The sequence below is a fragment of the Leptosomus discolor genome, chromosome 6, assembly GCF_034619465.1.
Source record: "Leptosomus discolor isolate bLepDis1 chromosome 6, bLepDis1.hap2, whole genome shotgun sequence".
Classification (NCBI taxonomy): domain Eukaryota; kingdom Metazoa; phylum Chordata; class Aves; order Leptosomiformes; family Leptosomidae; genus Leptosomus; species Leptosomus discolor.
The window spans coordinates 5,486,693-5,510,593 of NC_141396.1; the positions used below are offsets into that span (position 1 = coordinate 5,486,693).

General features: G+C 43.7%; 1 protein-coding gene across 1 annotated transcript in view; it reads right to left on the minus strand.

Moving 5' to 3' along the window:
* Window positions 1-12,013: 12,013 nt before the first annotated feature.
* Window positions 12,014-23,901, minus strand: part of TACC2 (transforming acidic coiled-coil containing protein 2) — a 39,052-nt gene continuing 27,164 nt past the window's right edge. Inside the window, exons 9-13 of the mRNA XM_086466733.1 lie at window positions 21,780-21,823; window positions 15,474-15,634; window positions 14,785-14,891; window positions 13,185-13,305; window positions 12,014-12,079 (exon numbers count right to left, since the gene is read on the minus strand). Coding sequence (XP_086322859.1) covers window positions 12,014-12,079; window positions 13,185-13,305; window positions 14,785-14,891; window positions 15,474-15,634; window positions 21,780-21,823 — 499 coding nt within the window. The remainder of the gene's footprint in view (window positions 12,080-13,184; window positions 13,306-14,784; window positions 14,892-15,473; window positions 15,635-21,779; window positions 21,824-23,901) is intronic.

Below are 23,901 nucleotides of genomic sequence, written 5' to 3' on the forward strand. Positions count from 1 at the left end.
ATTTTGTGTGTGTGTGTGTGTGTGCAGTTCCCTTGCCATCAATGAGATCACTGGACTTTTCATGGGTTAACACATTGCTTTGTGCATACTGCTATTTTTAAAAGCAATTAAAAAGCTGAGTGATACCGCACCGCACGCTCCCATGGGTCTCTACTAATCAGGGTGGTTACCTTCAGCTAACTGTAGCATTTTTTTATTCCACTGAGATATGCAATTCTAGTCCAAGGAAGCGTATTTTAACGATATTTTATGGTAAAAAAAAATACCACAAAGCAAATAGCTCTTCCTGAGAAGTACCTCAAATCTCCAGAGCCAGCGTGGCTGAAAGCTATTTTGTCTTGAAGCCCTGATCATGATCTGTAAGAAAGGGCTGCAGCTTCTGTACCAACCCCCTCCTTCCCAGCCCTATTTCTCCTGGGTTTTATCGGAGCCCAGTGTTGATGAGGAGTAGCGAACTAAACATGCAGCAAACACCTCCGGAGGTTTTTTAATGTACCCTGTCCTTCTGTAGGGCTGCTCCTGTTTCACGTGAAGGTAATGATGGCCAACAGCGGGTCTTTGACGTGACTTGCAGCCAATATTCCAGGATAAGACACATCAAGACCCTCCACAGCCAAACCTTCACCAAAACCACCCTTTGGGTGGTTCCTTCCCAGGGTCCTTCCCAGACCACGATGAGTGTTGATGGACAAAACACATGGCAATTCCTTCATATGGATATCTGCGTTCATAGTACAAACAAAATAATGTAGGAAAGGCTACAGAGCATTTTCTGGGTGGTCCTTCTCTCTCTGTCTTCTCCCAGCCCTGCTCTAGTCCCCCTTGAACTGCTTCAAGAAGTTAAGCTGCCGGATTTTCTTTCCACTTTGAGGAGTTAAGTTTTCTGATGTGTTATCGCCCTGCTGCAGAGGAGCAGAAAAGCAGCAGCAGCAGCAGCAGGGGTAAGGCTGATGGCAGGGGGAGGTTGGCAGCGGCCAGCCGCCAGGTCACTCGGTCTGCAGCATCCCATGTTCCCCACCCACTCCCCTCACTGCCCTAAGAAGCTGAGACTGAGATCAAGGTTTCAGGAGCACACCTACGAGCAATGCAAAAAGCTCTGACAGTTTCTGGATTTAAATAAATAGATCTGATGAGGATTCCACAGGAAGCCAAACACTTCAAGAACACTTATAAGGAAAATCTTGCTACTCAGTCCTGCTACTCAGATCGGGGAAAATAAAGTGCAATTTCCAAGGAACATCTTTCAGGTTGCTGTTTCTAACTTGGACCAGCACCTTCTGTGATCTTCTGTGTGTGGGCAAAAAGAGTTCCTTTGGTTGAAGCTTCTGGATATATAACCTTAGAGAAGAAAAAAAGAGGAGGAAAACTTGAATATTAAGAGTTTTCAGCTCTGCAGAAGGGCTTATGTGCCTGTTTCTTTTTTCCAGTTTTCTTAGCTGGCCTCAGTAAAGACTCCCACCTCCCCCCAAACCTTCCCTTGCCTCTGCCTTTCATCTGCCACAGCTGCAAGAGCATTATCCAAAGCTAAAGATAGTCATGCCATTTTTTTTTCCTATTGTAAATTTCTATTGTTTCTATGTAATTTTTCTGTTTTTACACAAATAGCAAAACCATAAGATGTGTTTGTGTCACCTGTCCAGCGTGCCACCCTTTTTTGGAGGCCACACTGGAGCTCATCCTCTATGTCCCAGTCCAGATGCCAGACCTGCTGTACTGACTGGAGACACCAGCGTGCCACAGCTAAGGGGCTGAAGACAAGTTTTCTGTTGACTGAGTGGAAGGACATTGATTAGGTGACACCCTAATGAGTTTCTCTTGTAAATTATGCAGCAAAGAAATGGAGGTGATTTTTACCGCAGGAAGAATAACGAATGAGCGCGCTGATGCTCAACAAAACCTCCGTAGATGAGCCCCTGATTTGGCACTGCTGCCTTTTTAGACTTTTCATGCAGAACTAGCAGAGTCTAATCCGATTTAAAATGCGTCCAAGTTCCCAGCAGCAACCGGCAGGAAGGCAGGACAAAGCTGACATCCAGACGGCCAGCTCTGAGAGGGGACCTGGAGCTGAGACAGGGCTGAGACACCTGAGGGTCGGTGTCTGTCTGCAGGCACCTCGCTTCAACCAGGGCAAGCTTCCAACGGCAGCAACATCGCTAAACCTTGTCCTAATTTCAGACGTCGGCTCCAGTCCCATCTCTTCTACCTGGCTGGGGCTTGTGGCCACCTTGATCTCAGTTTCCCAGTTATGAAAATAGCATGAATGAAAACGCTTCTGTAGTTGCTGGGAAAATCTAGAGCAAAATTGTTTAAGGAAAAAAAAAAAAGGAAAAAAAAAAAAAGAGAGAGAACTATTTTAAGTACTATTTTAAGCGCTGCGGCTGACTCTGTGTTTCTCGAGACCAAAGCAGCCTGCAGGCCATCTGTCTGCTGGAGAACTGGTCTCTGAAACTGGGCACAGAAAGATCCTCAAGCACACCATGACTTAGAAATCAGCTCCAAGAGAGGGAGGACTGTTTTATTTGCTGGCTCAGGACACACCATCCATGGGCTAGTAATCCTCTCTTCAGAGCAAGCCGAAAGAGAGGTCACCAGGATTTGCCCCAAATAGCTTGGGTTCGCAGTGTGGTCTGGAGCCAAAGTTTGGATAAGCATAAAAAGCTTTGGATAAGCCATGTTAAAGTAAAGGTCAGATAAGATCACTAGACTGCTGCTCATTCATGAGCAAAGTATTATTTTCAGTTTCCACAAGGGATCCTGATTTTGGAGCGGGCAGAAGATGGCTTTTTCCGGGACTGCTTCTCTCTAATGTTAACAGGAGTGTCAAATCAACGTTTTCTTCTTTTTCCTCCCTCTCATCATCCTCACAAGACTCTCCTCGAGGCCAGCTCTGAAGGCCTTATTGGCTTGCACAGTTCCCAAAATATCACAGCCGAAATTGCCAGCGTTTGGTGAAACCCGCTCGACTGCCAAACCACCTTCATTTCAAGAGCGTCGCACCCTGAACGCACACAGATTTTTTTTCCCCGCACACATCCGTCTCCAGGCTGGGGTTTTGGCCCCGTGACTGTGCTGCGATTCAGAAGGAACATCTACTAAATCTAGAAAAAACCCGACAGAGCAGAGCTGCGTCGGGGAGATGCTTTAGCAGAAGCTCCTCCCTGACCTAACCCTTGGGGAGGGCTAACTGAACCAACCCAGGGACAAACCATTCGGTTCCATCTGCTGCACAAACATCACCAAATGCAAAGCAGCCTGGTAGATCGCTCCTCTCCAAGAACTCCTCCTACGCTTGATTACAGGAATGCTAATAAACCCACTGCCAATGCCCCACGGGCACAGCCCTGCTCGGATGACTTCCCGATGAACATTTTTCCTGGCTCAGTTAACTGCCCCGCTCATGGATTTGCTTCATCCTGGTAACTGATTTGCTCTTACCAGAGTTATATTCATCGAAACTGAATATTTAACAAAACCAGACGTGTTTATCCAATACAAGGAGTCACAGCTGGCCAGGAGAATGTGGAAACTGAAGTGTGGAGACTGCCAAATATTCATGAGCACTGCTAATGGTACAGTGCAAAAGAAATGTCCGAAAAGACGGCTCCCAAAAGGAAAGCTTAACCCTTAGAAGGACTAAACGAGGGGAGAGATGAAGACAGGGGTTGTCACTAACTGCTCTTACCTGCCCAAGTACAGCCGGTGGCGGCAGCTTTCAGAGGTGCCGTGGAACAAATAGGTGAGGCCGAGAAAAGCACCGAGGCTGTTTGATACTGCAAAGGTGCTTATTTCACTTCTCTGGCAGTGGATTGCTTTAAAAGTGGGTCTTAACCCCCAGCTCTGCAGCCCTGTCAAGGCTCGATGCTCGCAACTGACTGTGATTTAAATGGATCCTGCTTTAAACGCAGCTTCTGGGTTTCTGGCATGCCTGCTGGTGGGGCAGGAGCTTTTCTCCAGAGCTGGCTTCTATCAGCCTTAGCCATTAAGACTTCATACACTCAGCATAAAATAAAATAGAGTGAAACTTATCATGCTGATAAAGATTGAAACTAGGAATTGCCACAGAGTTGGGAGACGCAATGTAGAGATTATTATGCTCTTTTAGAAATTTAGTTCCATTGACACACGTATATGAGAACCTGAAATTAATAAATACACACTTTTGGACATTTTCTTTTCATTTGATAAAAGTCCTCCAAAAGCTGCAAAGGGGGATAAGAACACGTTGCTAAAGGGAGACAAAGAACGTCCTCAAGATCGGAAAAGCTCTGTGAAGACTGGGAGAGCACAGGGACAAAACCATGCAGCAAAAATTTGTCTTTAATCCAAACCAGGCTCTGACCTGGCTGAAGGGATGCCAGCCAGTTCATCTGAGCTCCAGGCCAGTTCTGCGGACACTGACCTTTTTGCACTGAAAACCAGAAACAGGGTGCCTGGCATTGCTTAAAATAAGACGACAGACGTCTCCGATGAAGGCGGTAGGAATCAGTGACTGCATTTGAACACCAGCCTTAATTTTTTGGCCAAGTCTCTGCCAGTGTTCAAACACCTCCGCCCTTGAGTGCTTCAAGCAAAAAATGAATTGTGGTGAGGATGAAGGGCAGGAAGTCTTCAGAAAAAGGAAACAAGCTCGAGTGAGAAATTCCCCTTCACCTTTCAAACAATAGCTCATACTTGCGAGTTTTTTGAACTAGCAGCTAAAAGGGTAGTTTTTGAAAGAAATATTGCCTGCTGGGCTAAATCAGGTTGCTAGAAAAGGTGTCAGCAATTTTAGTAACAGTGTGCTCCTTCACAGATTACTGGTGTGAAGTGCGGGGCAGAGGATTGGGTGGCTACAAAATGCCCAGCCCCATCCTCCCGCTCTCATCCCTCTGCTTTAGTTTTGATCCAGAAAAGTGCATTATTATCTCCCTTAGAAACCTGTCCCTATGGCAACATATAGGGCAACACACAGGACTATCTTGATGCAGACATGCTGGTACTTCGACAGCTCCTTCTTTTTGTGACACTTCCCATGGTAACATCCTGAGGTTGTCAGAAAGATGACGTGGGAGCGCCTGTGTCCAAGATACCATTTGGATGATTTCCTACTGAGAACTTGTTTTTGCAGTCTTTCACTCTTCTAGCTCTTGAACTCTCGGTCTGTATATCACGACTGCAACTTTATCTGAAATGTGTTGCAAAATCTATGTATTTGCCTTTATCAGCAAAAATCCGTAACCTCAAATGAGATGTTTTTGACAAGACCTACTTTCCATAAAGCCACGCTGCCAAGTGCCACATGGTGCTTCTGCGGTTCTTTCTGAACTGAATCCCACACGGGCTCTTCCCTGGTTTTGTTCAGACGCTGACAAATTTTACTTGTACCTACGCTGCCAACACGATGAATTTCTAGCTACCCTCTTCATATGCACCGTTACTTGCATCAACACTCATCATTTTTTTTCCACTCTGTTGGAAGCAAATATGCTACATCTAAGCACGCCATAAATTTACCAATTAATGTGTGCTGCTGGCTGTGGGTGATAAGAGGGAGGGTGCATGTATGCGGGGTGATAACCTTGAGCTCCGTGGATCACAGTCAAGACTTCTGGTTTCAAAAGCATAAAACTCCTTCCCAAGGGCAGTCGCCAGGCACAGCCGACAGCTCCAGGCTATGTCCTAAACATCTATAGGGTCAAGAAAAGTCGAGACCCTTTGGAGTGATGCTCACAATGAAACCTGTCACAGCTGGGCTTTTGTTGCACGCCAAGACGTGATAGCACAAGGTACAAGGGTGTTTTAATCCCTACTGAATAGAGCCAGATGTCTAACATTTCACATGAAAAAAAAAAGGTTAAAAAAGAAACTGTGGTCTGTGACACCACGATGTACTTAAAACTTCTTTCATTAAACAGCGCAGCCGGTATCGAGGTAACCTCTGATCCTGGCTTTAAAGTTCACAAGCCTCCAGAGTTGCTTATTTCTTACCAAGAACAAGAGGCAACTTGGAACCTTGCTCTCACTGCAGGAAAAGTCAGGTGTGGATGAATATTGACACAAATTAAATCATGCATTTGCGTGCTTGCTCTTCGAGAAAGTGCAGGGGCACTTTGCTCAGGTGTGCCCTCCTGGCAGGTCCCAGAGGGTCTTGTCGTCTTTGAGAAGACTGGGAAAATAAGGATACGCTGTCTGTGCTTGCTAAGACCAAGAGGGTATAAAGAAATCATGGAAAGTGTGATTTGGGGCTACCTGTAAGTCCTACAAGTTACAGTTATAATTGAGAGTTTCTCTCACTTATCAGAAATTACGAATCTCTTGCTTCAGAGATCCTTTCTTGAAGGCGTGAGGCTAACATTAAACTCAAACCCAGTACTTACCCAGCTGACCCACTACGATAGATTCAACTAATACCACAGACAAAAAAGAAGTCTTATCATTTTTAGTTGCAGCAGAAGGCATTTCATTACCAGTTTCTGCTCCTTTTGTCTCAACTGCCTGTCAACATTAAGGAAGACAGAAAGAGTACGCCACTGCGCCAGGGACGATTAGACTTCAGAACAACCAAAGACAATTACTTTCTACTTTACATACGACTGGGAATAGCTCTGCACAGTCATGGCAATGGAAAATGTAACCTATTTCCTGCATTTTTGATGAAGTTTAAAACATATTCCTTCTTCTCTGTTCCATTTTTTTCTGTGCTTGCCTCCCTACTAATGTTTACGCCAAGAACCATTGTGAAACCCCTCTGACATCATCAATCCATAAATACGGTTTACCATTTCTAGATGGATACACACGTGCACACTTCAGGTTCATAATTAGGCAGGAAATATGTCAGACCCATAAAAAGCGAAACACAGCCCGTTCCATGCTGGGTGGCAGAATCAAACGGAGGCGGTGGGAGGCTGTGAGCTGCCTGAAGATCTGAGTCCTGGCTGTAGTCAGGAGCGACAGATGGTGTTTGTCAAGAGGATAGAGCCTTACCTTCTTATTTTATCATGGAAATATCACAGTAAGAAAACTATCAATATTCACTATTTTAGCTAACATTTAAGAAATGCATCCCACAGAAAAAAAAAGCCAGAATTCCTGCTGGAAAACAGACCGCCAGATGCAACTGGAAATCCCACTTGAAAGATGCAGTTTTGTTTATCAAGAGACATTGTCAGCCATTGCATGTATTTTATTTTCTCATTAAGGAAATGCACTGAGCATATACAGAGATTACGTTCGATACAGACATATCATTACAGAACAATCAGAAAAGAAAGATGCAGTCAATACGTGTTTTCTGTAGCAGAACAGATTGAAGGAACTGATTCAAGCTGAGAATGAAATGAAAAATACTTAAGCCAACTGAAGTGACTTTTACACAGGTGAGATATTTAAGTCTAAATTAACATTCTCAGCCAAGAACTGCTGCATTGTTGCAATCTTTATATTCAACAGCTTTATCAGACTCGTGCCTAGCAACTAAGCATAGACCAGAACTGCCTTGTCTGAGAGCCCGTTCAAACAAAAGCCCAGAAGAATAGTCCCAGGCTGAAGCCACAATCTACACAACGTGATGAAAGGATCCATGTGGAGGAAAGAGTACAATAAAACAGGGAGACAGTTTGGTCCATGTGACAGGCAACAGCTACCAGGCAAGCTAGGGTTATACACTACGTGGAGGTTCCACTGATTTCACCTGAAGAAGCTCCCTAGAGTTTGCAGCCTTAATAAAATTCCTGTGAATGCGCAGAATTCTATCACACGCTGCCTGGAACTGATTTTTCAAAGAATTATACTGAAAAAAAGTCACAACACAAAGCTAGCAGAAATACTACTTTGCCACGTGTTTTGTGAGTTCCATAAACTTGACAACCAAATCTTTTTCCAAACGGGCAACTAAAACTTAAACTCAAAAGACCACCTCTACTTCAATTACACCGGCTGGACTTTGAGCCGGCCCTGTGGATGTTACACACCAGAGGTTAGACCAGATCATCACAGTTGGACATTAAAATATCACTCATCTGCTTCTCCGTCCTTCCGAGTTTTGAATCAAAGGAGGTACCACCCTGCTCTCCAGTATCACAGACCCAAGACCCTGCCTAGTGCTGTCACATCGAGTGTTATGTCACATCTCATCTTGCCTAGTGTCAACATAACCACTTCAAAGGACTGTCTGCCTACCAGCTAGTGATGCACAATGCCTTCCACGATGTGGCCCATTCTGGATCATTTGCTGGGTATAACTGCAATGGATGGGATTATTAAAAATGTTGACTTAGTTCCTTACATCTCTAAAGATCTCCAAGTAATTTCATTCACTTTGCAAAAAGAAAAGAATATATAAACCACCATAGATCAACTCGATCACCTCATTGAAGCGGGAGATAGATACTCTTACTCTCAAAGAATGAAGTTTAGGACAGTGAAGAATTAACTACGTAGTTGAAACCACAAGAATTTGGACAAACAAAAATGTTATTACTCAAGTTATAATTTGCCTGCAAGACAGGGATTAATCACTTGTTCTCAAAACCAGCAGCAGAGATAGAATGAGCTGATCTTCGGAGGGAGCTTACCAGTTCAGAACAAATTCCAAGCTCAGGTTATTTTCTCCTTCTTCTTCCAGTGTTGTGGTAAGATTCTCAAAGGAGCAGAAAAGAGAAGATTGGAAGGTTTTTTTTTTTTTCCAGGAATTATACATAATATAACATACCTCCATGCATTGTTTGCTTATTGACCTTCTCTTACCTCTTTGTACCAGTATTAAATCATCTTTATTTCAAGTTTTCTGGCTTTGTCCAGTTCATAAATGTTCTCTGAAAAAAGACTAATTTGCTTGCTAGAATTTTCAGCCACTTTGTGCTTGAAAATTTTAGCTGAATGTCTGCCAACAGTAAACAGCATTTGGAAGATATTGGTCCTTTACCCTACTACAAGGCTACTTGCAGCTAAGATTTCTCCATCTCTTCATACACACTATCTAAATTATAGGAAAATGTTACATGTTCTCACAATCGACCCCTTACAATAAATGAGAAGAGGGCAGCGTTTCTTACATATAGCTCAAGAAATATTTTTATCTGAACATCTCTCAGGTCTGCCTACTGCTTTTTGCCTACCGAGAAATACGGTGCATGGAGTAGTGTGGTGAGGAAATGTAACCATCCCTTTCTAAGAAGGCAGACTTGTTGCTTCAGGATACCCTTTTTTTCCCCCCTTCTCATGTCAGCTTCAACAGTGGGTGCCAGAGCAATGTAAAGACGAGGAGAGAGAAGCTCGCGGAGGTGGTGACTCTTGAGGCCAGGCTTTTTGCATTGCAGTTGTTCGAGTAGCAGCAGTGAACGCTCACCCCGGGCGCTCTGGATCCGTCCCTCCTTGCCCGCTCGCAGAAGGACCTGAACGAACAGGACTTCATGATGCCACCTAGAACAGAGCCACATTGAACCCAGACGGACCCGCAGGTTCGTGGTCACCCGCTCCTCTCTGCCTCCCCTGAGCAACAACATCAGGTTTGGCCGTTCCTTACAAGTAAATGCATGTAATTGCATCAGATCACAGCACCCCGACAAGCTCCCACTTAAATAACTGTGATTTATCTTAAAGGCAGCGTAAGGATCTCCGATTGTGCTCCAGTGCAGTGCCCTGTTAGCTTCTCCTCCTTCCCAATTCCCAGGTAAAGGCATTTAACTTAAAACCGACAGATTTAAGTAAGAAGTGGGCAGTACTTAAAATGCTTTTTACATAGTGTGGGCACGGCTCATCGTGGCATTCTGACAAATCACAGTGGGATTTTGCATCAGACTGCTGCTAAAGCAATAACATTAGGGATTAAGATATATTGATAGGGTTTATTTTGAGTGGAAACATTTACCTTTGTTTTTCTCCCTACCTTACTATATATTCTTCACTTTCCAACACTGGTTATTTATTTCTATTATTAAAAATGGAAGGAGTCTGAACTGTTCGTGACTACTTACTTGCTTGTCCTCTAATGACCGCACATGCATCTGAATACCCTGGACATTGCTGAGTTCCTTGTCTGTTACAGTCTTCATCACTAGAACCTACACAGGTGTAACACTGCAGTGCTTCGCCTGGCATGAAGGGAAAAAAGACCACTTAGAACAGCAGTGTTTAGAGTTTGCAAAAAGTATCTTAAAATATCAGCTACACAGTCTTCATAATATTGTTCGAAGGACATGCAAAAAATGGCAAAAAGGTTTAAAAAAACCTAAGGATTCTGCGAATCCTATCAATTTTCCTTTTTTAGAAGTGGTCTAGATACTGATTTTAAGGATTAAAAAAACCCCCAGCCATATATTACTTAGTTGTTTTAAAATAATCCAAGAACATCTGTAATTGCATCCACACCTTCTTGTAACATTTTCAGAGCAGAGTCCTCTGTGACAAGTTGGAGCACCCTGTTTTTTACCCCCTTTGTCGTGATCTTTGGTCCACAGTACCATGGAGTAGTACATTGTAAACACATGAAGTATTACTATGATCCATGTTTCATTTTCCCACAAAGTATCAATTCAGCTGGAAGGCACAACAGTATGTCTTAATACATGGTATTTTCAAAGTCAGGCACGAATCTGAAATATATTTAAGATACCATACTTCAAACTTGCAAAGCAGAAGGCACACTTGCTGTCCACAGGGACATGTTCACTCAAATTTGTTACCACACATAGTTATGTTTACGTTACATAGCAGAGGTGAAATTCTGTGCTGCTAACCACACACACAAAACAATCTGAAACCAAACCAACCCAGGAGAGAAGCCCAGAACAGCAAAGAGGCTCAACCGTGTCTGAGGTAGGAAATGAAAAAGAAATAAAAAAGGAAAGAAAAGGGATTTGACTTACTTTTGAGTACAAAAATGGAGCTGACAAGAACCAGGCTGAAGACTGTCCACATCATGGAGATACAAGAGTTGTACCATTAGGCAAAGAAAGCAGTTTGTTTGCTATCAAAGCTTAAATGCTTATCTTACATACCTAATCCTCTGCAGAGGATAACTTAAAGGATAAAGAGGTGTGCGAGAATGCTACTTATCTAGCTTATTCTGGTTGTACTTCTAATCACACGTGCTTCACCTCCACAAACCTTGCAGGCAAATTCTTCCAGTAGCGAGAAGAAGAAACATATTCACCTTTCAGTGGCCAGTATGCCTAAAACCCACCAGCCCCTCATCGCATGTCTCAGCCTCCAGCTCATGCAAACAGTCTCATTACGTTTGCCTGTGGATTTGCTGGATCTGGGTCAGAGTATTAAACATTTCGAAGGATTAAGGCTACGCTTGAGAGCTGGGTGGTCCATATCTAGCATATATATATATGTATTTAGAGAGAGAGAAAGGTACAGACATAGATAATACGTGCACATCAGTGGTATCTTCTTGTGACCCACGGAGTGCTCCAACCAGCGACCTGTGCAGCGCTTTCTGCGAAGGAATTCATGGATAAGAGCTGCTGTATTTGGCGCTGCGCGTGAAGTAAGCAAGTGAAGTACATAAACAGAGCCATACTTATCTTCAACTTTCAACGAAAAAATTTATTTACAATAGAGAATTTCATTTAAGTGACATGCATTTTCATTTTTTTTTTTCATTTTTAATTTTATTTTACAAATCAGCAAATGCAGATAAAGTTTACACTCCTTAAGGCAAGAGTCCCCATGCAAGTAATACATGTTTATATTAAATCCAAAAGACATCCAACATGGGAACTCATGTACAAAGGGAAGGCTAGGATCAGCAATTTGTAATTTCTTAGAGAACTTGACAATCTCCCTGATACAGGAACTTTGAGATCAACTTGCTATGAATTATACTATGAAAATGCAAACAATAGCAAGAAATTCTGATAGTCATCTTAGTACTGCATACAATTAAATCAACTTTATTTAGAAAGAAAATACAGTAGTGCATACGAAAAAGTGAAAATATAACCTGTCCATGTAAATGTATGGACATCAGTGTGCCAATGGTCATATTGCACTCAGTATCGAAGTCCAGAAATTTGGTTAAAAGTTAGCTTTTCCCCATTTTGGCAATCAGTTCATCACAAATCTTTGTTAATTCTTCTATCTCTTTATTCTGGAAAATAAAAAGCTATATTAAGTATTACGAAAAATTTTGTTGCATTAAGATGAGGTGTTTTTTTTTCCCCAATTATCCAACCTTTGGGAGAAGTGTGGGACAATTAAGTTTTCTCCAATAATGAGAACAGAATATCTATACATATATAGAGAGATATATAGATATTTATAGGCATACATAGTACAGCTACCTATGGTGCATTCAAGCAATATGCTTATTTATTTCCACATACAGCTCCTCCGACTTCAGTAAATACAATTTAGCACTGAAGCAGACAGCTTTACAGCAGTCATTCCTAGCACACGCTAATAATACACAAGTGTAAACTTGTTTCTAGGCTGCATTTTTATAGCATTATTTTTGCCCTGTTTTCCAGGGGCTCTAAGGAAGGACGAGCTGTACTACACTGAAAGCAAGCTCCTTTGCCGAGCTAGTGAAAGCGAGACATAAATAGGGATTTCCTACGGTCGCTCTTGCCCAAAGCCATACAGGTCTGTACCTGATCGTTTTGTCTGTGTCCACAGTGGAGGCCTGTAAGCTAGCACTGGAATTACAGCTAAAACCAAAAATGGAAACAAAAAACAAAAGAAGAACCAAAACAAGACCTTAAACCCAAGAGGCAAAGCAAACCAAGGGCCCTGCGTGGTACACCGGTGCTCGCTGAGCTTTGACCGAGTCTGGTTCAAGGCCAGGCTGGATGGGGCTTGGAGCAACCTGGTCTGGTGGAAGGTGTCCCTGCCCATGGCAGGGGGTTGGAACTGGATGGTCTTTAAGGTCCCTTCCAACCCAAACCAATCTGTGATTCTACGGATCAGCCCTGGGCACTGGCCCGTGGCCGAGACCAAAGCCTGGCAGACGGCTCCACTTCCCCGATCCGCCCGGTGCACGCCGGGCTGTGTTACCAGGGTTGGGCAGTGCTGCTCTCCCCGGGCCGGGGAGCTGCCAGGCCAGCTGGATGGGAGGAGCAAGACAGATCCTCAGGCAGACCTCGGCTGCCGTCTGAGCACCAGAGGAGAGCTGGATGCAGCCACTCTGGGGAAGTTTCGCTTAACTTCGGTCACCCCGTTGACTTCTGCGTTGAAAGAGCTGAACTGCTGCTTACCTTTTGTTCCAGTGTTCTTTCCAATGCGTCCACTTTCAGCTGCTCTTTACGAAGGCTGGCCTGATACGCTGCTTGCTCTTGCTGAGCCTTGCCTCTCACTTGTGCAATTTCAGCGTTGGCTCTAGAAAAAAGACAGATTTTTGTACTCATCAGGTTCTCTACAGGAAAGGACGGCGGGTGGACTGCATCTTAATGGATGGGCGGTGAGGGCAGGGCTACTTTCTGCAAGTCTTCGAAAATATTCTGAGACTTGTCCCTAGGGACTTCTCATGACTCCCTCTCTTGCTCAGCAGAGGCTGCAAAGTCTTTTCTTAATGTCTGCGTCGTTCCCTTCATGCTTCTCTCAGGTATCTGAGCTGGGGTCACAAATACCACTTAGGGAGAAATGTTTTGTGGCAGTCGCAAAACCTGATCTCCAGTTCCTACAGACTAGACTTACAACTGGGAAAAGAGCTGGAAAGCAAATTCAAGTCTTACTTTGGTTTACACGCTTGTCCTGGTTTGACTGGGACAGAATCCCAGCCCAGCCATGGCCGTTAGCAGTTCCAGTCAGCCAGGGCAGCACGAGCTACAGGTCATGCTGATGGTGAAGGGGGAAGGTTTGCTGAGGAAGGGGAGCTCCTGTGGGGCTCCTGCTGGGGTTCTGGCTGGAGTCTCTCCTCTCCCTGCTCCTCAGGACTGCTCTCCTGTCAATTGTGACCGCCGCATGTTCGTTTGGCTGACTATAACTCTGTCTCTCTCTGTGGGCATTGCCGTTGTTTCATTAAATCTGTTTCACTTCCACCCATGGGTCTCCTCTCCACTTCCTAATTCCCCTCCCCGGTTGGTGAGGGGTCATCGGGCAACAGGGCAAGTGTTAGAGTTTAGTCCTGGATACAGGCTAAATGTAGACAGCACTGATCGATCCTAGTGACATTCTGGAAACATCTCTTGGGTCTAAGGGACTGTAATATGAGTCCTGAATGTAATCCCTAGAAATGAAAAAAAAATAGGCCAGAGCTGCCTCTCTTAAGCCACAATCTGATGTTTGCTCCTTAACGGTGGCTTAAGGAGTCACTGTCTGTGCACGTCTGGCACGATCTTTTGTGCAACTGCTCCTTGTCACCTTCAGCACAAGTTGGGCTGATCCAGCTTAGATAACCGGTGTTTCCAGGGACAGACGGCCTGACCGATTCTGCACCGAAGCAGCCGAGCAGAACTTTTATGTTCTGTTCTGCTGGTTGCTGCAGGGGCAATAATACAGCAAGGGGCAACAGCAAATCTCTGGGGGCAGGAATAGTGGCTGCCGGTGCCAATACCTGAGCACAGCCCTCCATAGCTGCATACACCCAGCTAACGGCTGCTTTCCTGATCTTCCCTGGAAACTATGTTAAAGGAACATGAAGACATACGATAAAGACAGAAATTTAAGGTGCTCTATAAGGTCAGGAGCTGGAAGAAACACCAGAATGGGACAGAAATTCTCATTATGACACTTGATTCCGCCCTCCCATCACAGAATAGCTTGTGTTGTGAAGGAGCAGGTTTGGGATGTGACGTCCAGCCACAGGAATCCTCCTGCAGCATGAACTCCTGAAAAGAGATGTGTACTATCCATTACCTGTCCAGTTTTTCCTCAGCGTGAATTTTGAGTGCTTGATACCTCTGCTCTTCCTTCTTTACTCGTGATAAATATTCCTGCGCACATTTCTTTAACACTTCTTCATTCTTAAATGAGAAGATTACATTAAATTTAATCCAAGCGGCTGAAATGTAGGACAGGCACTATTTGCAGGAGTCACGTTTGGATATCTTAAGGCTGCAGTCTAACACCGACACCCCCACACAGAGGCCATCTGAAGCAATATTACACAACACAAAAAAACCTTCACAGTTCTTCTGTTTGCATTCGGTACGTGGCTGCAATCCTTCACCTGAGGATTACGTTATGTCACGCACTTTAGACACAACCTCTGACCCGAGGAATTCACGTCCTGGGTTTTAACAGAACGCTCAGTCCAGCAGCCAGCCCTGACACGTGCTCAAGCCCTGCAGTTACGTGACATCTATTGAAATCACAGTGTCACCGATGGGAGCGAGTTACTCTTGGGCAAAATCCTCATCTTTTGAAAGCGATGCCAAAACGAAAGCACAAATGAGTGTTCTCCCTCCCCCCCAGCACAGCACCGTCTCATGTAGTACATCAGATTCAACTGGAAACAAAGACGTGCCCCCAGTTAAGCAGCACCGGTACACAGGAGAGCCGGCTCAGCTTTGCTCTTTAAAGGAGGGGACTTTAACACGACTCACCTTCCGAAACCCCTCCAGTACTTCTTTCATTTTTTCATATCTCCTGAAAAGATCTGCCAGTGATTTCTCCACTGAGTTCAGATCTGCCAAAGCTTGTTCCTTCTCCACTATCAGCTGCTGCACAGTGTGATGGGAGACAGATTTCTCTCTCTGTTCATCCTCTGTTAGAAACAAGAGAGGGGGAGGAAAGAAAAGCTATTTTCAGAAGGGCAATAGTAGCGAGAACACTGATTTCACTATGATCTATAGTTTCTATATACTGCGCTCTGCCCTGTATGTTAGTAAGTTTGTGGGATCCAGAAAAGTAATTTTTTATAGAAAGACACAATCCTGTTTTGGAAAAAGGTTGCTAGATACAGTGATATTTAAATATTTTGATGTGGGGGAAAATGTGAATATATCTCTGTCCTGATGATCTATTTCCCTCTGAACGCAGCTGTTCCCATGAAAAGGCAAGTGTTGAACTTCCCTTGTTTGCCTGAAGATGCACTAGCTGAAGGAAAAGACATTTATGCATATTATCAGCAGTGGCAGTAAATTATTTGCCATTGCTTATATATGCTTGTCACCTCCTGGCATCTCTTCTAATCCTGTACAAACAAGGCACTTTGTTTAATGGAATTCAACTCAAATTCTTCCCTTGGAAAAACAGTGTTTTGCAAACTCTCATTCTTAGGATTACTGTAGCAAGTGTCAGAAAGGAAATCTAACATTAGACATACTTTCTAAGTTCTGGTCTGCAGAAAACATCTTCCAAGCTTCTCCTGCGTACAGTGAAATTTGAGGCAGGGATGCTACACAGAACACAACAGGAATCCAAATTTGTATGGAAGAGAACTTTGCAAAGGAGTTGACCTAGTAATAAATTGGAATACCCGTATAACACTGGAAGAAAAGGTCTGGCACTGTCTTCAAAAATGCTTCATTGTTCGCTTCATATCCTAAAATATGATTCTGGCCTCCATGTTTTGAGGGCTACTTCGAATTACACTGAAGTGAAAACCAACCCACAACACGTAGCAGGTTTTTGTTACCATTTGTCTTTTATACTACCATTGTCTACGATAGAAACTAAAAAAAAAACGGTAAGAAGTTCTCCCATATCAAAAGGCACGGGGCGTTCCAGAATCTACAAGTTTTCATTCAGGCCTTTATTTTTCGAAATATAAAGAACTAAACAAGAGTTTATTTTTGTATTTGAACAGAAGTCTTCATCTGAATTAAGTATTTCATAGCGCTGGTCAGCTCTGAAATGTCAAAGTTGATACTGTCAATGCCCAAACTGAGATAAATCTCTTCCTTTTGCATATTCAATCCTTTTATACACTTTTTTTGCTGGCCTAAGCCCAGCGCAGCGACGATGCCACGCCGCGTGCCAGCTCCTGTTGGCTGTGTTCTGTGCTCCTCTGCACGCCCCCTGACAGCATATTGCTGGGGCAGAGCCTAACCTGAGGTTATTTTGCTCTGTGTGATGCAGAAGATCCAAAGAACCAGAGAAGCTCTCAGGACCTGCACTGAATTTGCAGCGCTGGAAGTTGTAGCACCTTTATTTTACTGTTGAACAAACACCTTTGATATGCCAGAACTGAGAAACCCAGGGCCCTGTAACGCCACATCAGTTGGATAACATTTAACATTCCACAAAAAAAATAAACATTCTTTTCTATTTTGCCTTCTTAAAGACACTCTGTGATCCTCTGTAATGTCAAAATGAATGTCTTCTCAAATAAAATGAGAAAACCATTTGTCATCCTGTGTTTATTTTTCTAAATCTGAGAAGTTGTCACCTTGTGTTCCAGCACAAGATTTGTTTAATCACGCTGGAGATTACACACTGTCTAGCTTAATTCCAAAACACTTACTGGCAGGATCCTGTTCTTTGGCAAAACCTCTGTCGTGGCAGCTCCACGCGGAGGAAGGGATCCCTTTCCACAATCACGTAACGCACTTAAATGTATTTAATGTCACAACCTTGCTTTTTCTGAGACTGCTGTCTGCGGTATTTTAGCAACTTCCTCCTCATTTGTTTCTAGGGCAATCTAGATAAAGTTGGTATTTCATGACTCACTCCCTCACAACTACCCAGCTCTTCCAGTTCCTCCCAGTGCATCGCGGTGCCCTCTTCTCTCCTCAGCTGGATCAGCTCCTCAAACACCAGCCCCACTTCCACCGGCACACTGGAATTAGGGGTAGGTGACACCCAGCGCTCCCCTTCACCTCTCCCTTCCACCACAGGCTAGAGGTGTCCATGGACCAGGGAGCGAGCTGAGGCCCTCATTAAACTCCAAGGGGAAACCAGGAATTTATACTGGAGGAGTGACATAGAAATTGTCAAGGGGGGAAGTTTCCAGTGAGCTTTAGGAAAGGGGCATCTGATAACTGTTAAGATACATTTAAATCCAAAGTGGTTAAAAACTGCAGAAAACAGAAACTGGTGTGTGGCTGGAGGGGGACTGGAAGATCGATGTGGTATTTTCTAAAACTATGATTTAGCTTTAATGAAAAAGCTGCTTGGTGGAACTGTGCTGATAATAGTCTGCCAGCCAGATCTTAGTTCAGCAGTTAACTTCTTTCTAAAGCTATTTATGAGGTTATGCAATTAAAATATTTTAATTAAATGGCTTCCACGTCTGCAACACACACTGTCCGCAGCTCACCAACAATAACAACAGTATGCTCAGGACTAACACTATCCAAATTGACAGAATCAGAGCAGCACCGCAGCAGATCTGCTTTCAGGCTCAGCTCAGTATTACAGTACTTAATGGGAATGCAGCAAATGGAGAACAAAAGCAAAAGAAAGTAAAAATGCAAAATGCCGGTGTGAAAGTTGGTGAAAAGCTTTACTTACCAGGCTTGCCTGTTTTGTTTTTGCAAGCAAATAGCAAGAAGCAACAAAAACGGAAGCAAAACAGAAAATCAGGAATTGTTAGGAAAGCAGAAAAGAAGTAATGCAACAACCTGTAATGCACAAAGCATAACATCTGTTTGTTTTTCATAATGAGAGTTTAATCATGTATTTAAACACACAAGGAAACATTTTTAACGGAAAGAAACCCAGCATTACAAATCCATCAGTGAAAAGGGAACCCGGGAGAGGGATTTTGGAAGGGAGCTGTGGATGGCTGTGATCGAGGTGTGTGCAGGGCGGGGCGCAGTGAGCATCGGGGTGACGCAGGCTCCGTCTCGTACGGCTGTGGGTGCCACGCAGCCGTGAGCTGCACCGCTCGGGCAGCGGTCAGCCCAGCAGCAGCAGAAGCAGCAGGCTAGCCTGGAAAACCCGTTCATTTTCCTCCCCTCTCCTCAGCACAAACAAGAATGCGTTAGGGGCTGAGGCAAGTGTAAGAGAGAAGGAAAAAAAGGTTGAAGCACCAGTAATAAAATATGCAAAGAGACCCTGACAGGGCTCTATCCACGGACAGCTTGCCAGCTCTGGCTGTACAGAGTGTGGCATGACACTAATTGCATAAGCCGAGTTGGGTAATACTGGGTTCTGTGTGTGTGTGGCAGCAAACACTAGGTCTGCCACAGCCCTTGAAATCAAAGGCAGTTGCTGTTTGCAATGCATGTTTTCAGTGCCTTTATAGGCCAACATACACCGTCGTATATTGTTAGTACGGAGTATTTTCACCATTCATCACACATCCACATGGCAGCCTGTAAAAAGCTGAGCGGGACCTATCAACCACACGGAATATTCATCAGGGGGATTTGTGAAATTGGCTCGCGTGTAATGCCCTCCCCTAGCAGGGCTGTGTAAATAGCTCAGAAGGGTTAAATCGCAAAGAGAAACACCACAGGCATTTCTTTTGTTACGGCATTATTGTGGGAACAGTTCAGCGAAGTATATGCAAATAGCACACAGACAGCCATCTTCCTCCACAACGTGGCATTAGGATGAGTGAATTCCCTTATCAAAAGGGACAGTAATTTACAACAAATGACAGGAGAAAGTGGGACAATTAGATCAAAAATTTACATTAAATGCAGGGAGAGGAAGCCTTGCATTTAGCCGTGCTCTAGAATTTGCTCTAATTAACACATGCTTTCTGTGTCACTGTTGTTGTTTCAGTTCCTGTGCAAATGGACAGCAAATTACATTATACACAGCCATAGCTCTCAACAACTTGCCATAGATCACTTGAGAGACTCTGACTGATACTCTGAATTTGAAGCTTAAAGATCTTTCTATTTCCTCAGTGGTCAATGGCCGATGCTTTAATTATCCTTGATTTCTTTGCAACAAGAGGAAAGGGAATTGTAGACTTTACTATCTATGTCATATGGCTGTGCTTTTGCCTCAGGACCCTTATTCTACACCTTCTTGTTGCACTGCGGACTCACAATTTGACTTTTTTTTTTTCTTTTTTGTCTGTTCCTCAAAACTAGAATTTGAATTTGTTACCAAAAAGAAACTTCTGTTGCTAACTACAGGCATATGCTTGGGAAAAAGGGACAGGTCCTGTGTTCGTACATATGAATGGCCAGGTTCAGGGATGAAGCCAAGGATATGTTTAGAGTAAACGAAAATGAATTAAGTTCTTTGCATATTCTGGTCACTCCTGTTTTAACAGTTGCACAATGAGAATGACACACATTATGTCAGAAGGCAGGCAAATTTGCTCAGTGTACATAGAAAAGGCAACAGTGCATAACACCATAGAGAATGAAGCCAGGAATATTATTATTCTATATTCTATATGCTCTTTTCTATATATAGAATTCTATATATAGAAATAGATATATTCTATATATAGAATATATGGTTGCTCATTATTATATATTTTGATAATTATTTTATTTATTATTATAATTATAATTAAATTTATTTATTTGCTTATTTATGGGCCCATTTTTCCCTTCCTTTGAAAGGAGCCTGGGGTGTCTCCCAGTGGCTGAGAAATGCAGGAAGGCAGCAAAAGCACCAGACATCCAACTACTTCCCCCCACTCTCTTTGGGCAAAAAGAAGCAGATTCGCTACAAACGTGTGCAAACACAGCTCGAGCACTAGTTGAAAAAAAGAGAAACAATCTGGAGGCCACACGACACCGCCTGTATATGAGGGGACCGCCAATTTTAAAAGGGGTGCAACAATACGATGTGTTGATAGCTGTAATAAACATCCTTCTCTGTTAAAAACCTGTTAGAAAGACACAGGTACGCCGGTTGTGTTCACGGCACACTGTACCCTCTGTGACCTTTCCCTCGGGGGCAGTAAGAGGGATAGTTTCTTTCTTTGCACTGATCAATAAACAGTGCCAACAGGCTGGATTCATCACGCTCCCTGCTCGCAGCTATCCTCAGTTAGGCTAGCCTCACTCCTCGCAGCCCAGATTTAACTCCGAGGCCACTCCTAATGGCTTTTAACAATATTTCACAGTTCCCTGCTGCTTCGCTTGAGCTACTACAAATGATCTTTGTCCCGCCTTCTCATCAGCCACTGCTGCTTCTGCCCTTCCCAGCAATTCTGGCCACAGAGAACCCACGACCCCGCTCAGCCTTTCTGGGGGACAGCTGGAGCTGAAGCAGTACAGGGCAGCACCAGCCACTGGCGCTTTCTGTAGCCAGACTAAGAAAAAGAGCTTTGGCAATCTTACTTTAAAAGGCTTTAAAATCACATCCCAGTGGCCAGAACTCCTGTGCCAAGGGAGCACATGAGTCCTGCAAGCTTTGGTTTTGAAATGCTACTGCATGCAGCGTTTTTCGTTTGTGGGGCATGCTGTTAACAAAGGCGTTTGCTAATTATTGTGAGGCAAAACATGTCATAATTGAGACCTTAAAGGAGACCCCTATGTCAGTAAATATCTGGAGAGGTGGATTGGCCACTCATAATCTCTCAGATGGGATTGGAGTTAATCTAGGTTTTGGTCTAACCAATGCACTTAGCATAGATAATCCCTGTTGTTGTAAAGAGCTAAGTTTGGTATCTCCCATTAAACAGTTGGGAGCAGATGACTAAAGGGTTTTTAGGTCATTGAAAGTCCCTCCTGGAGATACTCATGAATGCTGGGAAAGCATTTGAACATGTTTCCTATGGCACAGTTAGCTTTGATGCTGAAGAAAAAGCCCTGACCTGGACTGAATACTTGGACTGCCCTGGGGGCTACCTTCTGTAAAGCCAAGCCCTAGCTTTTCATCAAAACCTGGCAGCACACACTGGTGTCCCCAGAGGCATTCACAATTCCCAGCGGTGTCAGCAGATGTAGCTAGCATCAAAATGAAGCCCACCGACTTCAACCATGTTTCTAGGCGCTCTTCAGAAAATCAGAGTGGAGGAGAGCATCTTTCAGAGTAGAAACACCTACCTATCATCTGGGCAATCGTCTTCTCATATTCTGAAACTATTTTCCTATAAGAGGGAAAAAAAACAAAAGCTTTTGGCAAACATCGTAACTGCTAATGCTTAGTTAGAAAATAATGCTACTCAATAACCGAACTACGGTATTTTAAAAGAGATACAGAACCCCTTCACACTTTTATATGCTCCTTGTTACCTGAGTAACAAACAAAACTGACAGTTTAAACATTACACCTGATTTTTAATTCTCCATGGAAACCTATATAGGTGGGGAGAGGGAAAAGGCATTGCTCTGAAACAAATCCTGTTCTTTGAAACGTGCCCACAGTACATAACCAACCATGATTTAAATATAATCACACTGATCTAATTCACGAGTAACAAAGAGTCTGATTTTTCCATTACTTTCTCCCCTCTCCTCCATGTTTGCTTTTGCTGATTTTTAATGTAGGTATTAAGTAAAGGCATAATTGGTAGCAAGTAAACCTAACAGGAGCATAGTTGGCCCTCAGTCAAAATATATCTGACATTCCACTCTCCAAATGATCCATTAGCACTTAAGAGAACAAGACCAAAATATCCAATTATGCAGCACAAAATCCATCACGTCCTATTTCCCAAATCTGTTTTTGAAACAGAGGTGGCAAAATGTTACTTTTAAGACTGTTTTATTTCATATACTCATAGCACGCTTTGAATTTCCTTCTTGAAAAGAGGTTAGCCAAAATAAGCAGATTAAATGTGATTTAGAAAGATGATCCATCCCTTCCCAGAGCCAAATAAAGCTAATGAAATGAGACTAGCTTGATCTGTGCTTTGATTCGTGAGCCATGTAGGACTGTCTATGGAAAACAAAATTATCCCGCACTTCATCCAAAGTGGATATGCAAAACAGCTCCCTGGTATTTGAATACGTTGCTTTTGAAGTCTTAGCTCGCGTCCACTTGCTCCATTTTAAAGAAGTCTGCTGCAGTTGGTGAGGTTACAGAAAGGTTGCAGGAAAATCCTGACAAGAGTCAGTAAGGAAAGGAGAAACTTGCGGAGCTCCCAAAAAACCGATGCAGTAACTCCAGTACGGCCTGTTTCAAATCGGAATCACAGACCCCAGAAACCCCTGAGAAGGCCACTGGCCCCGAAGGTCAGGAGTGTCCCGCTGGCCCTGGTCCTGCTGAGTGCTCAGCGGAGCTGGGGTGTTACGGCTGCACCTACAAACCGTTTTCGGAGCTGGGGCCAGAGCCCGTCTCTGCACAGCCCACCGCGTCTCCAGCCACTGCCTCCGCCAGGATCTGCTCGGGTGCTGCTTTCCCTGCTGTCAGTCCTGTTGTTTTAATTGGCTTTTCTCTTTTTCTTTTCTTTCTTTTTTTTTTTTTTTTTTAAACCATAAATGACACTTCTGAGAGCAAAGATAGCCGCAAGGATTTTCCCCTAAAAGGAAGGGATTGGTTTCATGTCCAAAGAAGATTACCTCAAAAGCCTACTGTAAGCAATAAGGATTTTAAAGCCATGTCACGTCCTTGTAACACCAGCCACCTTTAGGAAGTTTTATCACCCTAGAAAACGAAGCCAAAGACTCAGGGCAATGAACACGACATCAAACGCTGTGACAACACTACAGCACTTCCCAGCCTAGGCTGCACCTCGGGAGTTGGCAGCAAAGTGAAATAACATTATCTGTTATTTTTACCGGCTTAGACTAGTTCAAGTAGGTATCACATTCTGTGCATTATCCAGCCTTATGAATCACGTGGCAGCTGTTCAATAGAGGTGGACACTGCAGTGGCACGTTGGTTTTCACAACATTCGATTTGGAAAGCAAGGCAGTCAAGTGAAGTCTTGTTCCAGATTCACGTCAAAGGCCTCTTTCAGTCAAGCAGCCTACATATCCGTCAGTATGGCTGGGGAAGCAAGGGATGCTGGCCACATCATTCCTCGCTGTGATGGCACATCTTAAGCCCATCTTCACATCCTGCATAGGCTTAACTTTTGGTATTTTCGATATTCAGTCTATATTGACTTCCTGCAATTTCCTAAGTCATAAACCCACCAAAATCCAGGGTTACAAAGGATCTCAGAGGTCATCTGCTTGACTTCCCTTGCTGAGGCATAATCAATTAGACCTCCAAACAACC